The 18,566-nt window shown below is 47.9% G+C and overlaps 1 protein-coding gene across 3 annotated transcripts in view; it reads left to right on the forward strand.

The window, feature by feature from the left end:
• LSAMP (limbic system associated membrane protein) overlaps positions 1-17,637 on the forward strand; it is a 1,028,143-nt gene extending 1,010,506 nt beyond the window's left edge. For 2 of the 3 annotated variants that reach the window (XM_062571880.1, XM_062571871.1), the window contains one exon: positions 15,260-17,637. In XM_062571880.1, the coding sequence (XP_062427864.1) occupies positions 15,260-15,357 (98 nt within the window). In that variant the 3' untranslated portion in view covers positions 15,358-17,637. Of the gene's footprint in view, positions 1-2,649; positions 2,701-2,842; positions 2,873-15,259 lie in introns of those variants that run through there. The other variant, XM_062571889.1, reaches the window with a different exon arrangement.
• Positions 17,638-18,566: the final 929 nt, after the last annotated feature.

Raw genomic sequence — 18,566 nt, forward strand, 5'->3', positions numbered from 1 at the left:
GAAATGACTTAGCCAGACAGACAAGTTTCAAAACCCATAGGTCTTCCTGGCAGGAGTTTTGTGACCAGGGTTTACCACAGATTAATCAATGGCTTTCTCAGATTGATGTATGGCTAGCTTGAACACATCGGGAGCTCTGCCAGGAAATGCTTTGTATCCCAGTGAGTGGCAGCATCCAGAACCACCTGGAGTAACTTGCAAGGACCTCAAGCATGCAAGCAGATCTTTGGGACCTGGTCAGACAAAGTCCAGTTACAGTCATCAGCAGGATAACAAGATTTTTAGCAGTAATGTGTAAGTAATTGGCGGAGGAGGTGGGAAAAGGAAAATGAGCAGTCCTGTCTTTCTGCCAAAAGGCATACTGATCGGAGAATGACCCTGGATGGACTGTAGACTGTAGCTAGTCTTCATTTAGCTGTAACCTGTATTGTCACTAATGCCTTCATCAGGGGGGTGGGAGCTGGGGGAAGGGAGGAAAGAGATGTTTATTTGGGTCTGATGACCAGAGTGGAAAACACAGCATCTTTTTTGTAATACCCTCTCAGTCCTCTTCCCCGCTTCCCTCCCCACAGAGGTCCTAGTTGCGAGAATAGAGCATTCGTCTGTTGCAGTGATCACCTCCACCCATCCCTGCTCCCCTTACGCTGCCTCACATGCATGTCCTTACCGGTCCTGCTCTGCAGAATGCTCTCCTGTGAGCTAGTTCTGTTTGGGCAAAAGGTAAACATCTGAATATTTTGAAACTTAAGAAAGAAACTTGGGGAAATACATCAGACTGTAAAGGGTTAACATAGGAGAGGGCTTCCTGACTAGCAAGTAACATTGGAACAGTCCACAGAAACCATTCATCTCAGTGCAATGTGACCAGTTAAGGAACCAATCCATCTCTGAAATCCTCTCTCTCCCCGCTGAGACCAAAATTTGCTTTCTCAGAGAGAGTCCAGGAAAGGGTCAGTGAAAACCCAAGCCTTCACAGCTTTTAAAACAATTCATTATTTGGTAGAGCTGAGGAAGCTGTCACATAAACAGGCCAAAAAGTCCAAATTTGTCCTACTACAATCCTGACACAGAAATAACGAGCAGACAAAAATAATGGCTGTGGAGACCAAGTATAGGAGTGCCCTTTTGGAGCCATTTGTGTGTCAGGTATTTCCTTAAATTCTCAGGCGTTCAGGAGCCATAGTTCAGTTGTACTCCTTACTGTATAGGGATGTGTACTTGATTACTTAGGGAGAGCTTGCCCCTCTCTTCCCTAAATGTTGGCTGATCTTTGGGCATCAGCATTTGTGGCAGAGCTCAGTTATAATGCCCATCGCTCTGAACCGAAAGCACAGCTCAAGGCTCACCTTGCTGCCTGCTGATGGTATCCAGCCAGATTTTCCAAAAAGCTCATTCTTTATTTGGTGAGTGCACAAGGGCATAGCTCTGCAGGGTGGACACTCAGCCAGACCAAGCCTCTCTTCTTGCTCAGGGTGAGCATCCATCTCTGCCAGAGATGGCAGAGACTGGAGGCTGGGATCATGTTGGGTGCTAAGCTTGCTGGAATTTCAGGCCAAGGCAAAAAGAAGGATAAAACAGAATGAAGAGGAAGGCAGACCATGTTGTTTGCTTCTTGCTCCATGATAGGTATTGAGCAAGTCTTGACATTTTATCTTATTTTGACCGTGTGGTTAAAACTGAATAAAATCAAAGCCAGAGGTAATGATAGTGTCTTCCATAAAGGGTAATGGGGATTTGTTGGTTTTCAACTGGAAACACCTTACAGAAAAGAGAAATGCCAAGAATTATTTCTGTTTCTACAGCTACTAACATTGCTTAGTATTTTTGGATAGCAACAGACAGTTTCTGTTTGCTGACACTGTTAAAAAATAAAAAATAAAAAAAACTGTCTGCTTCTTCCTACAAAAAAATCCAAGAGAAAAGAATTGAGCTTTCTTACAAGAAAAAGAGAGAGAAAGATAGGGAGAGAGAGAAGCAGAGAGAGGGATGGCTTTATTGCTTCGTCTGTTTCTGTACTTTTTGTTCATTAATTTTAATTGAGAATGATTTGTTCCAAAATAAGCCATGGAGTGCATATATTTGCATAACCCTCTCCAGTAGCAATGCTGTGGAGAATCCAGTGAGTGAGGAAGAGTGCAAACAGAGGGTAAGAACTGAGACTGGATGTCCCAAAAAGATATTCTTTAGACCTCGGCCCTTGCACTGGGATAGCAAAGACATTTCAAGGTTGCAGCACACAGGACAGCACTGCAAGATAGAGGTCTGGACTCAGCCACCTGGTAGGAGAGTGAAGGTTGAGTGAAACCAGGTGGGGGAGAGTGCACCCAACTGCACTGAAGAGATTAGTAACAAACTCATGGAGGAGCAACTGCCACGGAAAATTGGTTGTCAGGCAGGGACACCAATAGCGTCAGAGCAGGAGCATGGACAGATTTCCCTGCAGAGCAGTGCTCATGCAGACGATAGCCCTCCTGAGCCAGATATCCCAGCCTGGAGGATGCATATAACTTGATAACATCTGTATGTTGAATGAGCTTCTGAAGCCACCAGCTGAACTTCCTCTTTCAAGAGGAGCTAGTACCCACTGCACAGGAAATGTACCTAAATCCTTGCTCTCTCCCTCTCACTATTCTGATTTTCCTTGCATAGATGCCAGCACAGCTAACTGGAAGTCAAGGTTGGAGGGCAGCAAGGAGAAAGGTGAAGAAAGCCACTGTTTCCTTGATTTAATCCTTAAACACACATAAAAAAATTCTCTTCCTTGAAAGAAAATGGCCAAAGAGTAATTCCCACCTTCCTCCTCTTCCTTTTTTTTTTACATTTCCACTGAAAACCGCTCAAGAATTTGCCTAACAGATTGGCATTTCCCTCTGGTTATTGTCCCAAGTGAGCAGTCTCTCCATTCACTAACCCATGACGGTAAGTCGGTTTGGGAAGCGGCAGGTTTATCTTCCCGGCTCAGGCGTTGCACCGGGCCTGCTTGTGAACCGGTTGCCATTCAATGCCTGCTCTGCTGTTGATAAAGCGCATTACACATGGCTGGGCTTGCATGATTAATACAGCTGTCTAAGTGCTCTCTCTAAAAACAAAAACAACTGGGAGAAGGGAGGTGTGGGATTTGGGAGGGAGGGGGGGCACAGGAAAAAGAAACAACCGTTCCATAGAAATCAAGCTTGCAGAAAAAGCCAAGTTCTCCTGGCAAGGTTGCCCTGCCATGCGTGAGAAGGCCTCTCAGCAGAGCTCCCCAGCAAAAGGGAGAGGCCTATGCACACAGGGAGCAAAGGGGAATTGCACTTATCCTTTCCTCACCATCACCTGCATGTCCCGTTGCAGTTTGGGGAGGGCAGAAGAAAGGGGAAGAATGGGGTGAGGGCTCAGTCCACAGCAATGATGGGTTGTAACCAGTGTACACTCAGTGAGGTCCAGTCAGGCAGCCTCCACGGCAGGTGTCACAGCTAGGTGTGCACACTGGTGTGTGTGTACGCTCACAGGCCAGAGCACTGTATGCACACCCCCTGCTCAGAGACACGTCCTACGCTCACTGAGCAATTTTCGGACACTCTAGAGCATGTAAAGGATGAACAGAAGTGGCTGTTCCACTGCATCTGACTCATTCAGCTAACAGCCAGTTCAGTTCCTGTGTAAGTAATAGTTATTGTGCCCTTCTGAATTGATTAGTCTGGGAATGGGTTGCAGGAAGCCACTATGACTCTGCTCCAGCATTACCCAGAGCTGGACCAGCACACCACCATTCAAGGCATGCTTCCACTTTTCAGGCTTTAGAGTGACCAGGAGTCACATTCTGGAGTTAAACACAAATCTGCCTATCTGTACTTTGATGAGAGCTGCAGATGACACAAAGTAATATTTGCTTAGACACCCTTTTAGAGACATGAACCAGTCTGTGGGCCCAGCTTTTCTCTGATGACGTTTATAACTCACTGAAAGAAGTACATGGGCTTGTTTATATGGCTCCCATGACATGGACATCATATTTCTCACTGTTCACAGCAGCCTTTGTCGAACGCTGGCTAAAACATGACCTGCGGTTCATTCCATTCCTGCACCACAAGGGATGAGGACAAGGGGCCTTCTGACCCCACAAGGGTGGCCTCTGTAAGGGTCAGTGCAAGGGGTCCACTGAGAGGAGCAGTGGCCATGAGGATACCTTGAGGACAGGTTTGGGGGTTGGCGAGGAGGCACATCCTGCAGTGCTGTTCTGGTAAACCCTGCAGTAGAGGTACCAGAAGGGAAGGAAAAAAGGGCAGGGACAGCAATATGACTGGATTGCAGTCCAGCATGCTGCCAGCCTGAGCAGATGGCCTTGGTCTTCAGAGGTATCAGCATAACCTCATGCATGCTGGTCACTCTCCATCCTGATTTCATTCTCCTCTGACTCCCCCTTCTATACTGACCATCTTCCCAGACACCATCCTTCTACATTTCTGTTCACAGCCACCCATCCCATGTTGAATACCCAGAAAAGCACATGGAAAACCACTGCAGGGACAAAGCAGGTAAACAAACAAACAGACATAAAGCTGATGAAAATACTAATTTTTCAAGAGGCTCAAGAGCTTCTGATTAGTGAACTGGCTTCCTAGGGCTGTGTGTGCTCAGGTTGAGAAGGGCCTATGTTGTCCATAGCTGTTTGTTCCCTAATGAGAAGCCAAACTGTATGCTGTTGCCACCTTTGGTCTGCCGAGAGGAAGCAGTGCCATACACATGTGCTTGAGGTCTGAAGAGGGGAGGGATTTCCATATCCTCAAAAGTGTAAACAGAGAGAAAAAGCTTAGCTGTCCCCTGTGAGCCTGTGCTATGTATTTTTCAGATCTTTCGCTTGCAGGATGAGAGCCTTTAATGGATAGTTTGAAGACAAGGGAGTTGGAAGTAACTGAATTTGTATCAGTAGTTTACCCAGTGTTTTTTAAAAAATCTTCTGCAATTATTCAGAGAATGAGAAGAGTGAGAGACTGTTTTTTCTCAGCTGTGAGAAAATATTGGAGCTTTCCAGTATCTACAGAACAGATCTGGTAATGAAATACTTTGAAACATATTTGGTCTTCTAGTCACCAGCACTCATTGATCAGGATAATAGTTCAGTTCTAGAATAGCAGTACCATAAACCAGTTCTAGGATAACTGGTGTAAGCAGCTGTCTTTTGAAAACTGTGACCTTCTTAGAAAGTCAGTGAGAAATACAATCACAGGGATAGTCTTTAGGCCTCAGGAAAGGATGGGTGAGGTCCATTACAGAACGAATCTCAACTAAGACATGAGGAATGATAGATGAGTATTTAGTACATCATGAATGAGCTCCAAAACATGGGGAAGGACTGTTTAGTGCTAAAATACACATTTAGTGCCAAAACCTCACCAAATTCTGGAAGACATTAAACAGTGTGCTAAGACTGATAGACATCAGAGACATTTCCTTAATCTTACTGGATAGTTGCTAGAAGGCATCCACCATAGTTTACACAGTGGAACTTCTGCTTCTAGAAAAGCCAGGTTACTGCCAGTAACCTGGGAGGGGAGTCAGATTTTGATTACAGGAGGTGAGCCCCTACCAGTAAAGACTCCACAGATATTAGCAGGTATTTAGGTAGTGAAAATGGGGTACAAGCAAGTAATGAACAAAACAGCTTGAACATTAAGAACAGGGAGTGCAAATCACATCATCCTTTCCAAAGGGGAGGGAGAATGAAAGAAGTTAAAAAAAAAAAAAAAAAAAAAAAAAAAAAGCCAGATGAACCCTAGTAAGTAGAAGCTGCTAATCCCTAAAGCCTCAGAGTAGAGTGCAAAGCCTTGGAAGAAAGAAATTAATAACTTTCAAAGTATGACCTTGAAAATGGAATTAACAGTATTCCTTCCATTTAAGCCTTCATGATAATAAAGATTTCATCTTCTGAAGCCCTGGCAAGAGAGTCAACAGACTAGAAAAATGACTTCCTGCAGAGGAGCTGGCACGTGCAAAACCTCAGACCACTCCAGGCCCCAGGGGAGTGAGATGAGAAAGAGAGACCTGTATGTTGCATATCCCCTTTTCCTTGCTCCCTCTTCCTCGGTGATTTTCTTTTCATCCCATTCCCCCCTCATTTTTGGTCATTTCCTTTGCTCAAGAAACATGACTCCAGCCTTCACTTTAAGTAGAGTTAGCCTGTCAACAGCATGGAGCCTAGAACTGCTCAAAGTGGAAAGCACTTTGAAAAACGGCATTCTAGCTCCACTTGGGCTACCATCACACCTGCTTCCCATCCCAGACAAGTCCTCTTAACCTATCCTGTGCCTACTCTTGGTCTCATCCTCAAACAACAACTGATGGAGGCTGATTCTCCTCTCATGCTTAGTTTTCCTTGCGTTCTCTAGCAGGATCCCAAGGGAAGGTTCACCAAAGCACATAAGGAGCCTGCAGCTTTCCAATGCCCTTTGAAGTGTCTCTGTGGGCTCTCCTCCATTGGTGCTGCAGACATGCCAAGTCCTGAGCTCCTGTTACTGTGAATAGAGAATAATCAGGCTCCTGCTCTCTCTTTTCCTATCTCCATTTTGTTTTCCTCAGATGAAGAGACCCAAAGACTAGTAGGAGATTCCATAGTAGTGAACGTGGATCACATAAGATGTTTCTATCTAGGCAAGTAGGTGATTTTTCCCTTTAGATATGAGGCAGGAATGTATGTGCTTCTTGCTTACAGCTCAAACCACCCCTTTTAAAGGTCTGTCTTGCGAATCCTGAAAGCCATAGGTTCAATTTCTAGTGGCAGCCATCATGTTGTTTACAGCATTTGGGTGCCTGGCTCTGTGCAACCAAATGGATTTGCTTGTGGGTCTGGCCTCGTTAGTTTGTTCAGCAACAGTTATGTGGCATGGCAGATCAGCCTCTGTGACTCTTATCATGTATGGCTCCAATGCTTGTAGATGTCATCAGATCTCTACGTACCTAGGCAGCTAGTGCGGTCAGTGCTGCGAAAGTGAGCTAGGAGAAGCAAGGGGACAGAAGGAGGGATCTCTGTGCGGGGAAAGTAGAGTGGCTGGTTCCTTTATGCCATCCCATACAACTTCTACTTCTTACTACTGTCACAGATAGATGACATATCTGCCTCTCACCTCTCCTCTCCCCCCCACACACCCCCAAAAGCAGTTCTGTCAATTCATGAGGAATGCTAGCCTGAAGGCAAGTCAAAATAGGATGGGTGCTGCTGCATGGTAGTTGTGTAAAGATGCAGACTGGTGGATGTCAGGTTCTGTGCCATACGAACAGGGCCACATTGAGCTGCCTCTGGCAAAAGTGGCTCTGAGCATGCAGAAGTTGGCATCCCTTCTTTAGCATGGGGGCTTTGCTAGTATCCATGTCTCTGCAGGACCCCAGGATTTTCCCCCAGTTGTCCATAGCCACTAAGCCTGGGCATTAGTGCCAGCCAGTGCTCTTACCTTGCAGATACCATGCAGCTAGGGGAGGACATTGATGGGCAGATCTGCTGAATAGGCCTGAGCTGATTTGGTATCTGGCTGTGATCTGGGCTAAGAGAGAGAGAGGGCTGGTGCCTCTGGCTAAGTAGCTTCCTAGACAGACTGACAGACTCTGCCAGGGGGCAGGTGCCTTAAGGCCTTTGCCTGGGCTCCCAGCTCTTCTGCTGGTGGCAGACACAGCTGCCAGAGGCCCTGGCGGCATGGTCGGTCCTGCCTGGCTGGGGGCATCTCACAGGGCTGCGAGAAGGGCTACCCCTTCCCCCTGTCTGCCAGAGCAGCCAGCCAGGGAAGGGGCTTTGCCTGGGAGTAGCGCTGGGTCCAGCAAGCCCTGAGATGCTTTTCCCGTTGGTTTTTCTTTGCCGTTGGCTGCCACCTCGTGGGATAGAGGTGTGTGACCGTTCAGACCCTGGCAGCATTTGCAGAGCATTTGCCCAGCGGTGCAGTCAGCAAGGGATTCAGCCCTGCTTTTCCCCACATGCCCTCGCCGGTGCTGGAGCTCCTGCTGCAGATTTGAGGCAAGCCAAGGTAGATGTTAATCACAACAAATGCCCTGCCTCCATTTCGAGGCAGAAGGCATTTAAAAGCCAAGCCTGTCAGTATATGTGTAAACCAGGGAGTTTGTATGAGGCAGCCATGCAGTGGAACCAGAGAGCTAGTGCCTGCAACCCACCCCCCCAACCAAAAAAAAAAAAAAAAAAAAAACTCACAGCACTCACTCACAAACTCCTGCTCATGCACTCTCCCATAGCTGTCTCTCCCCCAGCATCCCTGCTTCCCTACGCATGATCTGGGCTTGCCTTTTCTCCTCAGAGCCCCCCTTCTCCCAGAGCCTTACCTGTCCACCCTGCATGCTCACATAAGCTCTTAGGCTTCTCCACCCTAGCCTAGGCTGGTATCTTATCTTCTGCTCTTGTCCACTTCAAAATCCTGAGCTGAGTGTGCCCATGTTACCATTTCAATTATAGACTCTCTGGTATGGTTCCCCGTGTTGTGGCAGCCTTGGGGTAGTGCAAGTGTTGCATCATGTAACCTGAGTCCATATTACCCCTTTCCCATATTCCCCCACCATACTGGCCTCTTCCATATGCCTCTGACCTAACATCAGCTTCCACCCACATTCATCACCTCCTTATGCAACCCCAGCCCCGAATGGGCACTGTACCCTTTGAGGGGACGATGCCAGCCATGAGGCAGATGTATAGGCCTCCCAGGCAGCCTTCTGGCCTTGGCCACTAGCTGCCCAGCCAGCACTTAGCCAAGTCTATATGTGTGTCAATGCCATATAGCACTATAAATTCATGGCGTGAAGGCAAGGAGAGAAAAATACCATTTTATTCATCCCACAAAGTACAGATTTAGAAGCCTGCTCCTGTCAGTGATTTCTGCAGCTAGCCTGGTCTCTTGAGGTTGAGCCTTTGTCACAGAGGAGACACCACTGGACTGTTAATTGCTTAAGCCTTAGGGGCACCATATTAAGTCCTCGCACAACAAAATTGTGCTCCTTTTAGCCTCCTGCACAGCATCCATCCATGCTTCAAGTTTGGTGAAAAGACCTGCAGCTGTGCAATTTGGGACCCGAGCATTTGGTGGCCTCCGATCTGTTAACAACAGGTAGCTTCTTTCTTAACAGTTTCCTTGACAAAAAGCTCACAGACCTGATTCCTGCAGAGGCTTGAACACACCCTAGCTAATTCTTCCCACACTGAGCAAGGAGCTTCCTTAGCCTGGCTATCCTGCAGTCAGCAGAGGAAACTGCAAAGGAAGGAATGAATGAGGTACTTTTAATCTAGCCAGTTCAGGTAGCAGTGAGTAACAGGCAGTGTGCCAAGCTTTTTGTTAATACCAAGGGCCTAAAACCACAGTAGAGCACAGCCACCAAATTTAACATGTGGCCCTAATATCACTGGCAGGTGACTGTCACTGTGATCCCTGAAAGCTGAGGGAATTTGTGGATACGGAAGCATTCAAAGAGTCTAAAAGTGACTGGAAGAGTTCAAGGAAGAAAAATTGAATCTATCGAGTACTGTTAAGTGCAACCACAACTGGTTCAGGACAACTCCAAGCCAGCGGAAGCTTAGAGAGTATTGCAGGCCAGTGTCACAACTTGCTGGACCTGTGCTCACACTCTCGACCCTCACTAAGGACTTGCTGGGGCTGGCACTGTGTAGTAGACAAGACTTCTGGTCTGATCCAGCAGAGCTCTTTTCCTGTGGTGTGCACCTCCCTGAGGCAGATTGGTTTTGAGGAACAGAGAAGCCCTCAGCTTTACCATCTTTCTGAGTTTTTTGCTAGGGAAGGAACACCCTGCTTCCTGCCCTCTGCATCTCACCCAGGTTTCGCCACCCTTCTTCCTCTGTCCTTTCTTACAGCATTCACAGGAGTAGGAGCAGTTCATGAGCCATAACCAAAAAGAAAAAGAAAAAATGGGCTAGAGGGGGGGACGATATGTAAGGCAGATAGTTTTGTGCATCTTTTTAGCTTTTGCTGAGAGATCAAATCCCTGTGCCATTACAATGCTCTGGGCCAATGTACCAGAGCAGAAAAATGTTCTAAGAGAGCATCATCAGCTTTCTTTCTTTACAACTAAAAAATAATAATAAAAAAAATCCCCAAAAACCTTGTTCCTCCTCAAGCCTTGTTGCCGAAACAGCAGAACTATTTTAGCTGTTGTTTTTCCACTTAAAATCAGCCCAAGGCAAACATGCAGCAGGGAAACATTCCACCTGCCCTATTAATGCTTGTAAAGTGATAAGCAAACAGGGTCTTATAATGGGAAAGGTCAGGCAACCTTAATAATAACTGGTGCCATAGGCCCTGCTTATAAGGCTGATAAAGCTCTCGTAGCATAGCCTAAGCAGCACACTTGGCATGAAAGTGTGCAGCTGCTCGAGTTTTCAGTTGAGTGGAAGGGTTTGCATGCAGGACAGTGAGGCACAAGGTGAAATCACTGAAGTTTGGTGTGGTCCTTCCTGCTCTTTCATATCCCTGTCTGAGACTAGAGATGTTCTCCCGCAAACGTTGGGAGAAGCCTCCTGGAGCAGCTCCGTGTGAGGCTGGTGCCATTGCGTGCATGTGGGCAGGAGAGGCGAGGCCACAGTAGCATGGCTTTGTCTTTGCTGTGGTTAAACTTCAGGTAGGACATGGATAGCAGCAGGAAGAGGGGATGGGTTAGGGGGCCTCGCGTGGTTCCTTTTGGCACTAATCTACTGCTCTGTAAAACTTAGCCAAGGCTGCTTCATACTCTGACACCAATGCAAATCACCTAGGCTGAACATGCAGCATGGATGTGTGCTCAGGAAAAAGGAGGTGTAGTGCCCCATGAGGCCGTTGTAGCATGGTTAGTCAATGTGGCATTGGTCCACCTGTATCTGCACCAGATATCTAACTATCTGGGTTGACAAAGAGAAAGGCATAATCTGTTCCTTCCTGATTAGATTAATGTGATCTGACTTGTTTAGCCATTTGAGGTGTGGGGTTCCTTAAGTTTTTTTTTGTTTTGTTTTTTGGGGTTTTTTTTTGTTTTTGTTTTTGTGAAATGCTGCCAAGTATTCATATTAACTCATCATCAGAAACCCAATTTCCTTGGCTACAGGGAAAGAAAACCCCCTTCAAAGTTACTGCACGGTCATGAACTCACCAGCACTGCCAGACTGCAAGGGAATGATTAGCCCAGGAGATTAGCTTGAAGAGCAAACTCACACAACACAGGCTCAAGGTTACCAAGCTGGGAGACTACAGAGAAAATGACAACTATTTGCCAATCCCCTTGCCACCACCACCCTTGTGCCCTTTAAAGGAGACAGATCTTTGCTTTTTGGCACAAGGGAGTGCAGACTTCACTCACTGTAGAGGTAGCTGAGCTCTGACCCAGCGGCCCAGGTCTGTACCTTGGCTGAGTCAGGTGTGAGCACTCCCGTGGATGATTCAGTCGGGCCATGTACAGCTTGCTTTGCTTCACTCCTAGAGATTCTCCATCGAATGAATTGCACGCTTACAGGTGGTAGCAACCCACTGAAGTTGAGTGGGAGAGTGCGTGTGGGCGCATTTGCAGAGACGGTATCCACTTCACAGCAGCGCTTGTTTCCAGTCATCTCTCCCTGCCCTCGCCGACAGCCCCATGCGCAGCACGGGGCGCCCGGGCTGCCGTGGGGCTGTTGCCGTGGGGCTGCTCTCGCGCGCGGCGGCGGCGGCGGCGGCGGCGGCCACGACGTGGGCTCGGGCGGTCGCCAGACGGCGCCAGAGACCGCGGGATGCGCGTGTAGGCTTCGTGTGCGAGTGTTTATGTGTGTGTTTGGGGGGGGGGGGGGCTCTTTGTGCATGTGTGCACACCTGTGTATGCATCGGTGTGAACAGGGTGTGCGTCTGAGTGTGCACAACAGGATCGGGGGGCGTGCGTGTGCTGGGAGGGAATATGCATCACATCTGTCTGCAGTGTGGGAGATAGCGGGGGGGTGTATATCTGTGTGTGCACATGTGTGTTGGGGGATGTTTGCACGCATGTGTGTGCATGCAGATGGGGGATGTGCATATTGCGGATGGATGTGTGGGTGGGACTGCATGTGGTGCATGTGTGTACACATGGCATGGGGGGTTACGCACACACGTGTGAGGTGGGTGCATGCACATGGGGTGGGGTGTACCTGCTTCTCTCTGCATGTGTGCATATATGTGCATGAGCACGTGTGAGTGGATTAAGGTTTGTATGGGAGTGTGTGCATGTCGGTGGGTACACAGGTCTGTGTGTGTGTGTGTGCACACGTGGGTGTCATACATGTGTGGTTGTGGGTGTATGCATACGTGTGTACTGGTGTGTGTGACATTCACCTGCGTAGGTGCCTCAGCACCCACACATCATCAGTGCATGTGCATGCACACGTGCGCACACACACACACACATACAGACAGCAAGAGGTGCAGCTACACACAAGGACTAAATGTGATAGCCAGAGTGAATTGAAAGTAGATACTATTTCCTGCTCAAAAAGTCATTCAGAACATGAATTTTATTCTCTTCTAACATTTTTACTCACTTCTCTTTTTGAGTTTTTGAGTAATTAGTTTCCCAAAGCTTAAATTTGCAAGATTTTCGAGATTTGTTTTGGTTTGTGTCTTAACCTGCCCACATCTTTAAAATACATCTTACAATAAATTTCTCTAGCTCTCTGGTAACATGCAGATATCACATACAGCTTCCAGGGATATGTGTAAGTGTTGCAGTAAGTTTGACCCACGATGGGTCTCAGCTTAGTGTGCTGTCTGGCACCCTCACAACCACACACAGACCCCCTGGTACAAACAATTGTTTGGTATTAGTGTATGTTGTTGTCATGCAGATGATTGCAAGGGCATGTAGAGGGGCTTGCACAACCAGCCCCACCGCCTCATTGCCACCTGGCAGGGAATTTAGCAGAGAAACAGGGGAACATGCAGCTCACCTTATTTTTCAGCCATGGAGATGGGAGTCCTGGCTCTTCAGCTATCCACAGGCTTCATCACACAACCTCACAGATTAAACTGAGCATGAACAGATGCTGGGGTGGCCCTCTCCTTCAGTGCCATGCCATGCCACCCTATCCCTCATACACAGCCCAGAGCCATGCCCTTAAATGTATAGGCAGTAGTACCCAAGCAAGGTCAAGGCTACGTATACCTCTGCAGTGTTGGTGAGTGTTATGTTCCTCCAAATGTGCATCCTGTAGCTCAGATATTGCATGTGCGCCCTATGTGTGTCAAGGAGGGGGTTGGTGGCCGTGAGACTCCCTTGCACCTTTGTTAACACAGTCCTGGGCAGGTGCAACTGCATAGCTCTCCCAGCTGCATCCATGGATGTCTTAGACAAATAGTATTTTAGCCAAATAGTAGGACTATGGTGCCTGAAAACATTTAGTGGGCAACATACCCTGGTGGGTTCCTGATGATTTGCTGAGCCAGGGGGACCTCTCAGATGCTGACTTGGGATGCAAATAGTTGCAGAGAGGCCTTACCCCCCCCCCCCCCCCAAATAATTAGCCATAACAGATGCTCTCTCTGAGAAATAGGTCCAGGTAGGTGCCTTTGCTAAACTTGAGTATTCCCAAATTCAGAGGGGAAAAATAGTTCCTCTTGCCCAAAACAAGAAGCAAGCCACAAAAAAGCGAGCAAGGAATAACTAAAATGAAGAAGTCAAAGATGGCATATAATTTACCCACACAATTCAGCACGTAGTTCTGTAATAAAGAAAGAATAAGATCAGGGCACGCACAGCAGATCCAGCAAGTAAAGGAGGAAGAAATCACACAAATGAAATTGCTACAGAATTTCAGGGACTCCAGGCACATCTTTCTTGGATTTGCTTCCTTTTAGGCACCAGCTAGAATTTAATAGCAACTGTGTTGCTGAATAAGTCTGTGGAGCTGGTGCTCCACCCAGCAGAGAAGGGCTCTTTGTCTGTTAAAGTCTGTAGGCTGAGAGACAGAGCAATTGCACTTTGGTCCCTCTGGGGTGTCCTGAAAAGGGTTGTTTTTATCTCCCCCCCCCCTCCATTAGAAATAGCTCTATCTGTCTAATAAGCATGTCTTCTTTCACAGGAGAATCAGTCCTGATGTATAGAGTTACACCCATCTCCACACTTCGGCATCTTCCCATACCTCTTCTGTGTAAAACACTACATATACATATGTATACGTACATGTATATTTATACATAGATAGATAGATATAGATGTGATAAGCATGCATTTATGAAACCACAGCCATGTACACCCTGCCCCGTTATAAAGAAAAGACTGCCAATGCTTGGTATTGCAGGGTGAATTTAAAACAGCATCCCTGTCTTGAAAGCCTTGCAGAAAAGGAAAACCCATAAATGAGAGGATGAATGAGAAGATGTCAGGAGTGTTAGCACTTAATATTCCTGGAGCGAGTCTGCGTTATTTGTTGCTGCGGCAGAGTGCTCCCTCCCCGCCCCCTCTGACAGCCCCATGTGCATGCGTGCGCACACACAGCCAGGTTCATTCCTCCTCCCCACCCCCTCCCCCCACCTCCTCGCGAAAAAGCAAAGCTTCCCTGGCACACCCTGCACACTTGCTCTGGAGGTGTCATGCCACAGGGACGTAAACGTTATAGTGAAATCGCCCTCCATCCTCATTAAGAAATAAATAATTACGGCACACCCCCTGGGAGAGGAGGCATCCACTGACTGGGCCCATGTTTTATTGATTGGACCACAGTGATGAATCAGCCCCTGAGGAGCCGGTGTCTGGCTGCAAACAGACACTCGTCAATGCGCAGAATTATAACGAGCCCTGGCATTCAAGGGCCACCCCGAGAAGGAGGTAGAGCAGGGAGGTGCTGCACTGGAGGCAGCAGGGGCACAACAGTGCAAAGGTGTTGGCTGAGCTGCTGTGCAAGGCAGCGAGCATCTTCCAGTAAGAAGCGCCGTGAGAGGCGGGATGGGACCCGTGGCCATGGGTGTGTGTTCCCCCTTGCTCCGAGCCTGGTTTCTCCAAACTAGCTGTTGCTTTGGTAAAGTTGTCGAAAGTTGGAGCCTTGCACAGGAAGGGAGGCTGGTGGGGAACTGATGGGCTGGCTGGCAGGGGAGAAGCTCTGGGGAGCTTCCAGTTGCACCAGACCAAGCTTCACCCAAGCCCTCACCCATGATGTTCTTCCCAGTCTTCGGCCCCAGCCCCTTCCTGCAAGAACAGCCCTGGAGCCAGCCTTGCCTTTTAAGCATACAGCTGTGTTCCCATATAACCCTGCTGTCTCCACCCATCATGTAATCTTGTGCTCTTTTCTCTTCCTTCTCGTACCCTGCAGGACCCGGCACAGGGAGAGTAGACAGCGGCTCCATGAGTTTGGCCGTCCCACTGTGGCTGCTGGCAGCATCCCTGCTCTGCCTACTCAGCAAATGTTAATACAAATCAGAATTTAAAATAATAATAATAATAATTAAAAAAACCACGACGACAACAACAACAACACACAAAACAACGCGTTTTACAGGAGACAGAGTGAAGAGAAGGGAGAGAGAGAGAAAGAAGGAGAAAGAGAGAGAGAGAGAGAGAGAGAGGACTGTTTCTTTCACAACTTTTGTGTGTTCAGGAGCGAAGAAGGGGGGGAAAGGAAAAAAAATCACAGCAAAGACGACTCAGCAACATTTATTCTGAATTCTGACAAGCCAGCTGTCAAGTGACTGACCATCTAGGAGGCAACACAAAGCGAGGGAAAGAACGGGGCACCAGCAAGGATTGTGTCGCCAGAGAACACTGCAATGTAAACAGACCAGCAAAACCCACGAAGCCAGTCAAAGAGAAGATCCCTTTTCTTTTCTCTCCTCCTTCCTCTTTTCTGTACTCCCTTGCCTTTCTTCCTTCATCCTATTTCTTTGTTTTGCTGAAAGCGGTCTTTGCTTCAATGATTGTAGCCGCTTAACTTTTTGGATGCCCTTGGTCATTTTTGTGAGCTGATGCTCAGCCAGTTCATACTTTTGCAAAAAAAAAAAAAAAAAAAAAGGAAAAGAAAAGAAAAAAAAGAAAAAAAAGGAAAAAAAAGAAACCAAGAGCAAGTCATCTGAAGATCTCTACACACTGGTGTCCTGTGAAGAACCCCTTCTTCTCTTCAGTTCATCCTGTGCACCAGGCCCTTGCTAAATCCTTCTTTCCTGTACCATCCTCTGTGCAGCATCATGCTCTCCGGCCTGAACTAAAGCTATGTCAGCTATACTAAAAGCATATTTTTATTTTCTTTTTTAATTCTCTTCCTCTCCCCCTCAATCTGACCAGGTGTCTTTCTCTTTCTCCAGTGTATGTCTCTCTCTCTGCGTGTGTGTGTGTGTGTGCATGCATGTGTGCATGTGCGTATGTGTGGGTCTCTCTCTCTCTCTCTCTCTCTCTCTCTCTGTCCTCTCTTTTTCTTTCTCTCTCTCTCTCACTCTTACTCTTGCTCTCTATAAGCATGCAAAAGGAACAGTCCATGTGTACATATGCTCATCCTGCTGTAGATAATGTCCTGCCTTGTGAGACATGATGCTGAGAGATCAGTCAGGCAGAGAAGAAGGGTGAGGAGAGCGGGGCAGCTGCAACAGAAGTTCCCATGGCATACCCACTCCAGCCTCCTTGTTGTCTTTTTGAGTCCTGGCTGTCTTGCTCACAAGAGTCTGTCTGCATCCTTTTTTTTTTTCAACCTTTTCTTCTGTCCCACCAGCACCTGCCTGGCACTCAGTCTTCAAGTATCAGCGTAGCAGCTCCTACTACATACAAGTGCTTGCTCATGTTTATGTGGGTGTGTGCATGTGTGCGTTTGTCCAGAGAAGGAAAAGAAAGCAAGACTGACCTGCAGGACCATGATGTGCAGATTGCAAGTGCCCACTCCTCCTGGGAAGGGGAAGCTGGGCAGGTGGGATGCAAATGATGAGAGCTTGGACATCGCTGAGCAACCATTCCTGTAGGTACAGTGTGCATAGGAACAATGCCTCAGTGCAGAAACCACAATGTGGTCATTCCTAACCATTTGATATTGATTCAGAAATAGAGCCAGTGGCCTTTTCTGTTGTTGGTTTTCTGTCCTCCCTGTTATAAAAGGAAAAGTAGTCTATGTGAAGGTGAGAGTGTGTGTGTGTGTGTGTGTGTGTGTGTGTGTATTCGTGTGTGAGAGAGGGAGAGAGTGCTCACTGCTGCTACTACAAAGCTCACTTTGCAAATTACACATTTAAAACAAATTGGGTCCAGGACCTGTGAATGTAAGAATAAAAACAAATATCAGGTCCAAAATCCTGGGTTTATAAAGAAGAAGCTTAAAGTGGTTCAGTGAAGGAGTAGGTGATGCAATTCCCCCTGCTCTTCTGTATGCCCGTCTGCAGAGCACTGGTCCTTATGGAGAGGGTTGTTGCTTGCCATTGCCCTCCCCACGGCAGAGCTGTGTGCGGAGGTAACAGCCAGAGACACTCTGCTGACTCCTGAGGAACAGAGCAGTCTGAGAGCAGGCCGCCAGAAATAGGGTTAAGAAAAATGCTGGCTGGTGGCTGGAAGTTGCCATGCCAGTGACAAGTCTCCTGCAGGAGAGGTAGGGATCGCTGAGGGAGGGTGAAGCCAACAGTCACACGCTCCAGTGCAATGGTGTGTGAAGGGGCAGCAGGGCAAAGACTGCCACGTTTCCTACCTAGAGTCACAAGCCCAAGCATCTATCTATCAAGTAGACAGCCTTTTTTTTTTTTTTTTTTTGGGGGGGGGGGGGGGTTGGGGGCAGATAGAGGCAGGGAGGAACTAGTGTTAGCCCACACAAGTCAGCTGACAGCCCCACAACATCAATGTCCTACACGTTTGGCACCACCAAGTTTATAAAGCACCACCAAGTTTTTAAGCACCAGCATGCTTGCTTCTCCAGCTTTGCCCTATGAATCAGTACAGCGGCAATGTGCTTGGCAGCCAAGCTCACACTTTCTTGCAAACAGGGTGGAATAGCTCCAGCCCACATCCAGCCCTGAGAAGTGTGAGGAGGGGCAATGCGCCAGATGATCCCTGCCAGAAAGCAGAGAGTGAATGGTGCTGTGTGAGCTGGGCCCCATCTTTGCCCAGCTGAGGCACAAGCTGCACGGATGTCCCTGCGCTTGGGTGCCAGTCCCTTAAGGTGTTCGCACCTTGCTCTGCAGTGCTGCCTGTGCCTAACTCCCCCCCTACTGAGCTCAGCTGTTTTGGGCAGCAGCAGCAGGCAGGCAATTAAGTCAGCAGCCAAAATAAGCAAGGAAATATTAAAGGGAGATAGACACAAGAGGCTGAGGTCTTGGTGATGGCAGGCTTGGCTATAGCTTTCCTACTGTGGATTTGGATGTTGGAAGTTATGCCCTACCCCACTCCACCCTGGCCTCAAAATCATAGCTAGGAGTGTTTGTGCCCTGATACAAGAGGTGAGAGCGGGACAGCTTCAGAGTGGTTGAAATTCACTCTCTGGATCCAAATGGGCCTTGGGATGCAAGATGGCTCTTCTCAGCCTTAAGGCAGGCATTTATGGGACTTGGGACTTCGTCTTAGGAGACTGGCATGCTGAGGCTCTGCGTCCTTCGCATTATTCAGGCACCCAGTACCTCATTCCTACCTTCCAGGAGGACCATGTTGTTTGGTGTCTTAGA

The sequence above is a fragment of the Rhea pennata genome, chromosome 1 (assembly GCF_028389875.1).
Source record: "Rhea pennata isolate bPtePen1 chromosome 1, bPtePen1.pri, whole genome shotgun sequence".
Classification (NCBI taxonomy): domain Eukaryota; kingdom Metazoa; phylum Chordata; class Aves; order Rheiformes; family Rheidae; genus Rhea; species Rhea pennata.